The sequence below is a fragment of the Drosophila gunungcola genome, chromosome 3R (assembly GCF_025200985.1).
Source record: "Drosophila gunungcola strain Sukarami chromosome 3R, Dgunungcola_SK_2, whole genome shotgun sequence".
In the NCBI taxonomy this organism is placed as follows: Eukaryota; Metazoa; Arthropoda; class Insecta; order Diptera; family Drosophilidae; genus Drosophila; species Drosophila gunungcola.
In genome coordinates, this window is record NC_069139.1 from 25,516,502 (window position 1) to 25,528,505 (window position 12,004).

The 12,004-nt window shown below is 38.7% G+C and overlaps 1 protein-coding gene across 27 annotated transcripts in view; it reads left to right on the plus strand.

Moving 5' to 3' along the window:
* The window catches only part of LOC128253933 (tropomyosin-2), a 27,098-nt gene extending 17,188 nt beyond the window's left edge, over positions 1 to 9,910 (plus strand). For 3 of the 27 annotated variants that reach the window (XM_052982776.1, XM_052982661.1, XM_052982799.1), the window contains 5 exons: positions 1,604 to 1,674; positions 2,213 to 2,288; positions 2,446 to 2,508; positions 4,455 to 4,524; positions 7,594 to 8,536. In XM_052982776.1, the coding sequence (XP_052838736.1) occupies positions 1,604 to 1,674; positions 2,213 to 2,288; positions 2,446 to 2,508; positions 4,455 to 4,524; positions 7,594 to 8,351 (1,038 nt within the window). In that variant the 3' untranslated portion in view covers positions 8,352 to 8,536. Of the gene's footprint in view, positions 1 to 767; positions 839 to 1,603; positions 1,675 to 2,212; positions 2,289 to 2,445; positions 2,509 to 3,009; positions 3,073 to 4,454; positions 4,525 to 4,968; positions 6,215 to 6,413; positions 7,241 to 7,593; positions 8,537 to 8,823; positions 9,203 to 9,247 lie in introns of those variants that run through there. The other 24 variants (XM_052982769.1, XM_052982653.1, XM_052982790.1 and 21 more) reach the window with 17 other exon arrangements.
* The last annotated feature ends 2,094 nt before the right edge of the window (positions 9,911 to 12,004 follow it).

The window sequence follows — 12,004 nt, forward strand, 5'->3', positions numbered from 1 at the left end:
AATTTTGGGCAGCATTTTAATTAAAATCAATAGGCTTTAACCCCAACATGGGTCAAAGTGACGGAATAAATTTCGGAATCTTTTAGGTAACTGGTTTCTGAACAAAAACATAAAAGGTGCTCTATAAGCAGTTATGACAAAAGCAAGTCTGCAGTCGGTGGATAGTTTCTGTAGACTTAAACATGGTTTTGTTTAATTTAAGATCATTATTTCACTTTGTTAACTTATGATTGTAGACGCAAAGCATTAAAGGTTAAAATTAAATTCAAAAACTTTTGTTAATTGGACGCGACTTAATTGCCGTCAAGAGTTTGGGCTAGTATGAATATATATTTATTCAAAAAGAAAATGTACAACAATTTTGAAAGTTACAAATTGAAGCAACCGCTAACTGGTTATTTTATGCGACATATGGAACAACAATAGTATGGTTAAGGTGGATATCAAAGACACACACGATAAGCACAAGTTTTATGGGATGAACATCTGAAAAACACTTAAAATCTACACAAATTATGTTGTTAGTACTAAAATATCCTAAGGCACCACACATTATCATACAAAGTACTTTACAAATTTCATTAACAATTAATAAAGAACATTATCTAATGCTTTTACGTTATTTCACTAAAAAAAATCTTTGTAAAAAACATGAAGTTTAATACATTTTCTATATGTTCTCCTGTATACCCGACGTTCCTTGTATTATATCTATCAATCAACAATCAATCAATGAATCGATTTGTAATATGAATGTATGAGAAAAGGTTGCCCGTAAATTGGCCATGGTTGAAGCTGATTTGGAACGTGCCGAAGAGCGTGCCGAGCAGGGTGAAAAGTACGTTATAAGTCAAAATTTAAATTTATATTGTTCAAATTGTTCGCAGCCCGTTTGTTGTGCCTAATAATAAAAAAAAAGTGTTGATACTGCCGCAACAACCTAACCTCATTTAAAACCGAAAACATAGTTTTTGCATTTTCCCCTGTTAAGTTGAAATTTTGATTTTGTTCTTGTTTTTCTAGCTAGCTAGCTTTTGCCTATATGTTTACAATGCTTGGTTAAAAATGTGAATATCCTCGACTTTTGTCTAGTCTTATTTTTGTATGATAAAAGCATGCAATACGTTTAATAGTTTAGATCAAAGAGAATCACAAACACAGAGCAGCTAAAGCAAAAAAGTGAAAATCGTTTATCTCGCTCCCGCTGGGAATAAAACCACTGGGTTCTGCTGCAAACCGCGGTGACCCCTGTTTTTGAGGTGGGAAATAAAGTTGCAATGACCTGAAGTTCCGGGTCAATGCGCTTTAAAGTCCGCTCCCCAAGATCGGTAAACGTTGCACAGCGCAAAAAAAAATGAAACTTGACAGAGAATTTTCACCTTTTTAGCCCTACTGCTCTTTGGCCATGAATCATGAATGAAACCAGCACAGTATTCACATTTTTTGCCAATCTGCAGCTTTAGCCAGACACGAAACTAATCATGAAAACCTTTTTTCTATGCCATCCATAACCCATGCCAAACAAAAAAAATGTGTGTACTTAACACAATGCTAACACCTTGCCACGCCCCCGCCATGCCACGCCTCCTGCCCTGCCAAAAAGGTTGCCAGAAAACTCGTGCTCATGGAACAGGATCTGGAGCGTTCCGAGGAGAAGGTCGAGCTCAGCGAAAGGTTTGTCCACTGCCAAGCCCCCATCAGCTTCCATTCGATGTCTTTTTGTCTACTAACTGCATTTGGTTAAATATAATCCACGTTCGTTTCTTTGTGCGCGCAACTTAAGCCCGAAATACACAAATATTTATTTATAATTTCCATAGTTATAAATAACCAAAAAGCTGTACAAATGCCTCAGGACGGGCCAGAAAAAGTGAAATCTTTTGAGTTGCCGGTCCAAAAACAATTGTTATTATTACAAAAATATTTGCCAGACCTTCGCATCATGATTTGACGGTTTCTCGTCTCTTGGCCAACTCAACTTAACTCATCGCCTCCATTGGCAGCAGTCACAAGATCTTTTTGAAAGTGAAGTGTTGTCAACTTGGAATTGGTCAACCGTTTTTGGTATTGCTCGGGCATAAATTGCGCTTGAAAGAAACCTTTATATTTAACAACTGCATGAGTTGTGCTATTCTTCTTCATTCCCAGCCTGTCTATTGGGCAACTATTTAATTATCAACTCTTTTCTGTCATTTTCTCTCCGTGCCAACAGCAAAATTGTGGAGCTTGAGGAGGAGCTGCGCGTGGTTGGTAACAACCTGAAGTCCCTTGAAGTCTCTGAGGAGAAGGTCAGTATCTTTATAGGATGACTAACTATATACTCCATTGGAGCCATATTCGACAAACGATTTCAACCAAAACCATTCTTAAATATTTATATTGAATTCCCTATTCCTGAACCCTAAACTTACCCACGAAATGAACAAACAACAACGATAAATATAGGCCAACCAACGTGAGGAGGAGTACAAGAACCAAATCAAGACTCTGAACACTCGTCTAAAGGAGGTAGATACGAAAAAATGTCAAACTTCGTACCAAAAAGTGGTCCAAAAGCAAAGAGAGCTTCCCAGCTCAAAACCCATGCGAACCGAGTGTCAAACCAGCGAATATATACATATCTTTTGTTGTTGTTTCTCGTTTTGTTTGTTTAACCTAATACCCAAAATGAAGGGTTATTCGAGACAATTCCCCTCTCTTCAAATGTTTTTGCACTAATTCCTTTAAAATGTCTACCGACATGATATTCGTTTACAGATCAAGCAAAACATTTATGAAATTTGCACTAATTTATATTTTTTATTCTTTCTTATTTTCATATATTGTTTATTTAATTGTTGCCGCCTAAAAAAATGCCATAAATCCAATTCTTATTTGCGTACCTGCTGGATGTTTGCCACCTACACAAACTGATTTGTTTTTGCATGAAAACCTTACAAATTATGTTCAATAATGCTTATAACAAAAACCCAACCGCTTTCCAACACTGAACACCAAAACCGACCGCAGGCCACACAAAAAGAGGAAACCTTTGAGACGCAAATCAAAGTGTTGGATCATTCTCTGAAAGAGGTATTACTACGGAGTCAAACTTTATCATAAGTATAAGCTGTGGTCTCGGCAATTCTCAATTCTGGTGTTGGTTAATCTGCTGCTAATCTTCGATCTCCGATAAGCTAACATAGTTTAAGCACTAAACAACCAAACAAAAAAGAAAATATTGAATTGCACAAATCGTTATTCTCAATTTTAAATTTACTGTACATATTCGTCGATTCGACATTTAATATTTTCTTTTATGTAAAACAAAAACGCTTTGTGAAAATACAGCAATCGAAAAGGAATACCACAAGTTATGAGTTTTAGATCAATAGATCGATATCGTTATAGAGCGTACATCATGGGCAAGTATTTGTGAACCATTCTCTCGCATAAGACGTGTGTGTGTACATTTGTTCAAAATTGAAAACAACTTTTTGTGCATTGATTGCAAGTGAGAAAAACCAGTAAAACCAATTCAAACTGCAGAGTTTACAATTATAATTTACTATTCCTAAATCTAATGCCTGATTAGTGGCGAAGGAATTAATTCTCGCTAAGTAGACCATCGAAATTAATTCAATGAGATAATTATTTCGGTAGATATTTTATAAACCCCCAAAACTCACACCCATGCAACAACACACACACGCACACACAGCCACCCAATGTACGTGAAATTGATCTATTGCCATAAATTATAATTTGTTGTATTTTCCTCGACGTCTAGGCACGCGTCAATCAGAAATATTACGAACAGGAGCTCATACAGTTCAAATTAAATGTAGAAGCTGTAAGTCGCCACAGATTAATGGGCGTAGAGATTATAGAATCCGTCAAATTACGATCTTAACAGCATTTTCTGTTTTATGCAGTGACTGCGTAGCCTCCACCAGTAATCGTTGCTCTTATCATTCCCTTAATGACATTTAATTTGTCTGATTTAGGTTTTGTCTAAAAACCCTAAATACACAAGCGTCAGCAGTTTGTAAGCATTCTAGTTTAATAAAAAACCGAAATAGTTTCTAAGTTGTTTATTTGAATGTTTTGTTAATCTGTACCATATTATTTTATTAACTAGTTTCATTTGTCATCGTTATTAACTAATGTTCATTTTACACGTACATTTTATTAAATAAGTTTTTCTGCTGGTTCTGGTAGCATATTTGGGAAGCTTCTTAGCTTAGTAAAATGGATGAATTTAAACTCTGAGTGGAGGATTGGTAAATTAAAAAAATCAAACAATTTCGCCACCCAGAATTTAAGTTTTGCAGTGAGATGAAGAAATGCATCTGTTTTTCTTTAACTCTCGTCTGCAGTGGTAGCCACTTTTTGCTGCTTACTGTTTAGAATATATTTAATATTTTACTAACATAAACTTTTTACCTTTCTTACCTCTTCCAATCAATCAAAAGGCTGAGGCTCGTGCTGAGTTCGCTGAACGTTCCGTTCAGAAGTTGCAGAAGGAAGTCGACAGGCTCGAAGGTATGTCCGTCAAAGATTTTATTCAAATTTTACTGAGAATGTAGGATAACTAGCCACAGAAATTTTAAATTTCTGAAATCTGCGTAGCATTATTTCAAATTAAAGTACAAGACCATTTAGTTAACTGAAAGTTTTTTTTATTGTCGTTTATTATGAATTTATGAGCTATTTTGATATAAGTAGGATCAAAATTGATTTCCTTATTCCAAATCCAGTACCAATTGTTATTTAGTGAAATTGATGTACCTCGAATTTTGTTTATTATCTTATCTGTTTATGCTCCATTTTTTAATTTGATTTTCTTATTGTTTACTTTTCATATATAATTTTGTTGTTATTGTTGTTATTGTGCTTAACAAAATACAACTTGCGCTGCTTGCTAAACCATTTGTTGCATGCCCTGCCCCGCCCCACCGAAAAACAAAAAATGACCAAAAATCCCAGATGACCTGCTCAACGTGCGGGGCAAGAACAAACTGTTGCAGGAGGAAATGGAGGCCACCTTACATGACATACAGAACATGTAAACATCTAATTTGCTTATGTAAATTAACTAAACTGCCTGCTTTGACGTCAAACAAAACCCCACGCACACAAACTGGCGCTTTCCATATTTAAATACTAGAGAACACATCTCCACACCCACGCCACGCCCACCACCCTCACGAGACAATCCAAGGACGCCAAGTGTCTTCCATGCGGATGCGAAAGCCATCTTTGAACGCTAAGCAACGGGAGAGTTAATCAAAAATAGCGTTAAACACACTAAACATAAACATAAACTCAATTAAAAGCAGATGGAAGGGCAGAAACTAAAGCAAAACGTTCTCGTAGCAAACGCATTCCAATTTACAATTTCCATTTCGATATTTTGATTTCAATTCGCAAAATTCGAATGGTTAACCGGCAGCTATCGCCATTTTACAACACTGTTGCAATACAATATCGTTGAATCAAAATTTTAATTATACCCTTTGATTTTACACTTGCTTTTGCTACCCCTTACCTTGTTTTGTTTTAATTTAAATCTTAAACTTAAAAGTATTCTTGTACTTTTGTATTTGACGAGATGACAACTTGAACAACACACGCATTGCCGCCTTCTTCTTAGTTTACGTGTATTAAAATATAGAGACAAACAATCGCTGTTATTTATATTTAAAGAGTAAATTCTATGCTAAAACTTTGTATTTTGTCGCCAGCTTAACTGTATTAATAATATGCTAATTTTTACCTTGTTTATACATATTTAAACAAATTGTCGTGTTTGCAAAACGTTGTGTAATATTTGCCTACTTTTAAGTTGCCGCCACGCCTACCAAACTACTACACGTACTACTACTCTTTCGATAGAGATTCCAAAACAAAGACAAAAGACAACTAGCTAGTGCACATCATTCCAATTACAAATCGATCACCGGTACCCGGTTACCGATTCAGACAACTTTTATTTGAAAAATAAAACGAAAACCAATTTCCCTATACTAACCAATCTTCTGATTTTGAAAACAGTAACCCCCAAATGAGAAGAATGCTGCAACAAGAAGGGCATTAAAAATTCTAATTTGATCTATTTACGATTTACATAAATTAATTATTTATATTTTAATATATACCTATACAATACATATACTATACAATACATACCATGCTGCTGCAATTGCACAAATAAAGTATTTTTTCGAAAAACGTATGCCCTGCCCACCGATCGTCCAGCGTTTAGTGTTTGCCCCCGACTCTGTGCGCCCCACCCACATTGGCCATCACTGGAGGTTCTATCGCCCTGCTCTCTCTATCTCTCTCTCGAATCTGCTCTAATTCGACTTTCTAACCCCTTGAACCACCAACACCAACACCAACCATCAAACCACACCCATCCGCCATGCCAGACGAGATGATCAAAGAGATAGAACACTACGCCCTCGTCGGCGACCAGCTGGACTGGACTTTTGTGGAGATGATGGGCATGCCGCCCTTCTACAACGAGCGCTACCCGAAGCCACCCACTCCGGAGCTAACCGAGGAAGAGAAGGCCGCACTGGAGGCCGCTGCCTTGGCCGAAGCCGAGGCTAAGGCCAGGGCCGAGGAGCTGGCTGCCCTCGGAGAGGAGGCCGCAGCTCAGGGCGAGGGCGTTGTGCCCGTGGAAGGCGCTGCTCCCGGCGAGCCAGGAGCAACAGTTGAAGCCGTTGAGGCGGCCCCGGCCGAGCCCGTCAGGATTCCGACGCCCCCACCTCCACCACCATTCGAGTATTCCATCGATCTGCCCCCAGAGGGTGCCGAGGTGCCGTACGTGAGGAACGCCGAGCCGGGTGACTTCGCGCCTCCTCCAGAGGCGGCTCCTGCTGAGGGCGCTGCACCAGCAGAGGGAGCACCGCCAGCTGAGGGAGCACCAGCAGCAGAGGGAGCCCCAGCAGCTGCTCCTGTGGAGGGAGGAGAAGCTGCCCCTCCAGCAGCTCCCGCTGCAGAAGGTGAAGCCGCGGCAGCTCCACCAGCACCGGCTGAGGGAGAGGCTGCTCCACCAGCAGATTCCGCAGCCGCTCCAGCACCAGCACCAGCTGAGGGCGAAGCCCCACCAGCAGCACCAGCCGCTGAAGCACCAGCAGCCGAAGCCGCTCCCGCCGCTGAAGCGCCTCCTGCCTAGAAACCCTGAAAATGTTTAATTGCGATTAGTGAAAATAGATCAAAGGATCTCTAGAAGGATCTCGGCGTTCAAGAACTGGCCCAAGTGTTTTCCTTTCACTAACTATTCAAGCCCTAAACTCCCAAGATAATATATCAAATCCAAACTGTATATAAGAAATAATGTATATAATTTAAAATTGTTCTGCTGTTTTAAAAGTATGTTATATTGGTGTCTAGGGTTTGAACCCCCCTTTCGTTTGATCCATTCCATCATCTACTCCTCCTGTTTCCCTCCCAAAGCTTATTGAAGTTCAATTTTTAGTTAATGCTTCTACTTCCTCTTCACGCCCTATTTTATTTATCTTTATGCTCTATCCCCCATCTCCATCGCTTGAATTGCTTTTCTCACAAACATCTTCGCATACCGACCCTGATCGCGATCACCAGACGATCTAATTGTCGAAAAAGAGCGCTATTGCCTGGTTGGCGACAGCCTGGACGAAGCCCTAATGGGCCAGATTAGTGGTCTGGAGCCCTTCTGGAATCCGCGCAACCCCAAACCACCCACGCCCAAGCTGCCCACGCCCACGCCCGAGGAGCTGGCCGCCTTGGAGGAGGCTCGAGCTGCAGCGGAAGCGGCCGCTGCGGCCGAAGCGGAAGCGGCAGCAGCCGCAGGAGGCGAGCCCGGAGCAGAGGGTGAGGGCGCAGCGCCCGGAGAGGCGAAGGCACCGGAAAAGGAGCCTACGCCGCCACCCAAGGAGCCCACTCCGCCACCACCACCACCGCCGCCATTCGAGTACTCGATCGACCTGCCCCCAGAGGGTGCCGAAGTGCCATATGTTAAGAACTACGAGCCACCACCACCCGGATCCGAGCCCGAGCCAGTGCCTGCTGCTGAGGGGGAGGCTGCTCCGGCTGCCGAAGGAGTTGCTCCTCCAGCTGCTGAGGGAGTTGCTCCTCCAGCTGAGGGTGCTGCACCAGCTCCTGCTGAGGGTGGTGCTCCAGCTCCTGCAGAGGGAGCTGCTCCTCCGGCTGAAGGGGCTGAACCTCCTGCTGAAGCAGCTGCTCCTGCTGCCGAGGGTGAAGCTGCTCCGGCTGAAGCGGCACCTGCTCCAGAAGCTGCTCCCGCCGAAGCAGCACCTGCCGAAGCTGCCCCCGCAGAAGCGGCTCCTGCTGCTGCCGAAGGAGAGGCACCACCAGCTTAAGCCTAGTCCAGCCAATCCCCGCCTGAAACTGCTGCACAACATCGAAAGAAAAAACAACTGCTACCAAATGCTGCCCTGCTTTTAAAACCCTAATTAAGAACACTTTTAAAGAGTTTTATTTTTTAGAAATAACATTACGAAATTGAATTAAAAGTTCAGTTAAACAAAGCATTGCAAAAACCAAATGCTGCTTTCTTTTTTCGTTGTTCCTGCTATCTTTTTATTTCTATTAACATTAACAGCTAGCGCAACCTTGCCGATTTTGCAAACTCAACTGATGGCTTTTTCTGTTTATTTTGCCCAAAACGAGGTAATTATTATTTATTTCTTTCGAGTTTTTATGTCTAAGTGTGAAGGTCTTAGTTTGTGTCAGGTTTTAATTGTAGTTTTAATCATTTTGTATACATTTTTATTAATTTCTGTTCCTTACTCTTGCGTTCTTTTATAATTTTTCAAACACTACCTTGAACAGACGACCTGGTCCTGGAGAAGGAGCGCTACAAGGATATTGGAGACGATCTCGACACTGCCTTCGTCGAGCTCATCCTCAAGGAATAAGCAAACCGACCTTGACGGCCCCTCGACCTCAGACCGAAATCGATCCACACTTCGATTTGCGCGGCACACCTTTCGAATGTTTTTACTGTAGCATAATCGTAGGCGCAATGTTCTCGTATTTTTGTAGCCTCTACTTTTGATTTGTGTGTTGTAGATCGGTAGTTTGTAGATTGATTTTGACTGCGGACCAATAAGAGGAAGCATCGAAACAATTGTGTATTTGTTTAACTCAAACGTTTTTATTTATTATTTGTATCCAAACTAAGTAATAAAGCAATCAACTTAAAATATAATTCCTGATACATTTGTCATCTTTATTTCGTTCACTTCCGCTGCAGACGAGGTGAGCAAAGGTAAGGAAAAGTACAAAACTATTGCTCAGGAACTGGAGTACGCCGATCTCAACAACTACTAAGGGGACTCAAACCCAATCCATGCGGATAAAGAACAGCAACTACAGCCGCCAGAACAACAAACAAATGCAGCCTGCGATCTACAAAAAAAACTAAAAAATATGGTGTCTGAAAGCATTTCGACGTCCAATTTACAAATTATTTTTAGCATTACACTTCTTCGCCTAAGCATTCCAAAACAAATTTTCATACATAAACAGGAGCAAGAGTGTTAAAGTAATTTTTTAGCAATTATTTAATACAATTTATACAGAACATTTCGTAAGAGTTGTAACGATCAAACGCTGCCATTTTCCTTAAAATCACATTCCAGTTTGAAATAATATCTGTATATTTTAATAAAAAACCCAGAAGCCCACCAGTCGATATCGTAAATACCATTTTCACAGCTCTCTGAAGTGCTTGATGCAGAGTCAATTTTTAATTATTTTCCGTTGCTTGTGTTTCTTGGCAGTCTGCGAATTGTGTCTACAAAATTTCTATGGCCTTTGCATAAGATTAACAAAAAACAAATATAAAATAAGAACATATAAAGGAAGACGTATAAAGTAAATTTACACATTTGACATAGCTTTTATAATTCAAAAAAAAATACCAATCAAATAATGCAATGTATGTATTTTTATTTAAAACTCAATATTTTTATGATCAATAAAATAAAACCATTCTTTTGCAATTGAAAACTGTTTAATCTGTTTTGTATTTAAACGGTAGGCTGTAGTGGCCATAAAAAGGACAACCGTGCTAAAAGGACATATGAAATACAAACATGCTCGGCGGCTGCCTCAGGACTTTTGTTAATTGGCCTTGCAGAGGGTATTTTAAAATTGGACAGATGTTTGTGGCGCACTAATTGAGACATTTCCGAACCCAATGAAGTATATATATATATTATTGATCAGCATGACTAGACGTGTCCGTCACGTCCGTCTGTTTCTACAACGTTTTCGAGATCAGTCTAAAAATTTTTTCTATTAGTTCTTCGACATATCGTATAGTAATGGTTAAATATTTCAGAATTACGGTATAAATTTAATCAAAATCGGACGACTATATCATATAACTCCCATAGAAATAATAAAAATATATAAAATAACTATATAATAACTGAGCTGCAAATCATCATAGCTCCAATGTTTTTAGACACATACGCAAGTAAATCATAATTTTAATGTTTTAAAAAATATTTAATTTTTGCAATAGCTGCTTCCTTTTTTGTTTTTTTATTTTTTTTTACCGATTGTTCCTATGGGAGCTATATGATATAGTCGTCCGATTTTGATGAAATTTAAACAGTAATTCTGAATTATTTAACCATTACTATATGTCGAAGAACTAAAATAAAATTAAAAAACAGCAAAGTTATAATTTTTTTAATTTATTTTTTCGATTGTTCCTATGGGAGATATATGCTATAGTCGTCCGATCCGGCTCGTTCCGACTTATATACTACCTGCAATAGAAAGACAACTTTTGGGAAAGTTTCATTCAGATAGCTTTAAAACTGAGAGACTAGTGTGCGTAGAAACGGACGGACAGACTGACACCCGGACTGACGGACATGGCTAGATCGACTCACCTAGTGATACTGATCAAGAATATATATACTTATAGGGTCGGAAATGTCTCCTTCACTGAGTTGCAAACTTCTGACTGAAATTATAATACCCTCTGCAAGGGTATAAAAACTACTAAAATTGTTACTGTTTTGTGGCATAGACCAAGATTCTTATGCAAATCGCTGTGTCATTCAAACACTGCTGGATTATTACGTATATATAGGTTTATTTAATTTATACCAATTTATAAAATGATCAAAAATTGTATCGCCAGAAAAAGCTCATAACTAGTAAAAAAAATAGTAAACCCAGAGAAAAACGGCATAGTAAAATGAAACAATAAAATAATTGAATGTAACATGTTTTTCATATTTGCGAAACATTGTTGGGCCAGTTCAATTTATTTGAACAAAACTTTTTAGCATTATTATAAGTTATGAGTTTAATAATTATTTCAAGAGATTTTAAGAAAATAAAAGAACGTCAGTCTAATCAGATAAATACCTTAACGCCTTCTCGACTTTTATAATCATATGCTTTGATTAACATCTATCACTACCTAGAAAATGTCAAGAATTCCTCAAATTTTGCAGCAGTTATTAAGAAACTAAGTTTAACAAGGTCACTGAGCTCAGTTGTAGAGGGTGTTCTAATTACCAATATTTCAGAATTATGGTCTTAATTTTGATAAAATCGGAAGACTATATCTAACAGCTAGCATAAAAAATATAACTTAGCTTTTTTCGAATTTTTCAATGTTCTTTGAGATAAATAGTAATACCAATAGTAACGGTTTAATATATAAGAATTATGTATTAAACTTCGCTGTTTTTCAATTGACTTGAATATACCTCATAATTGTTTTGTTATTAGAGAATTACATCTTTAATTTTATTTTAATCGGACAACGATGTATACCTGCCATAGTAACGAACGAATAATATAGCGGAAAATCATATAGGCATACAAATCAGAGTATTGGTGATTCAGAGAAAATTTAATTTTTGGAATAGATGCAAGGGTAAATAAACTTCGGCTTGCTGAAGTTTGCTTCTTTTCTTGTTGTTTCTTGTAGTCGTACACTTAGCTGTAGCCTTAAATATATTCTTGTGAAACATTAAAA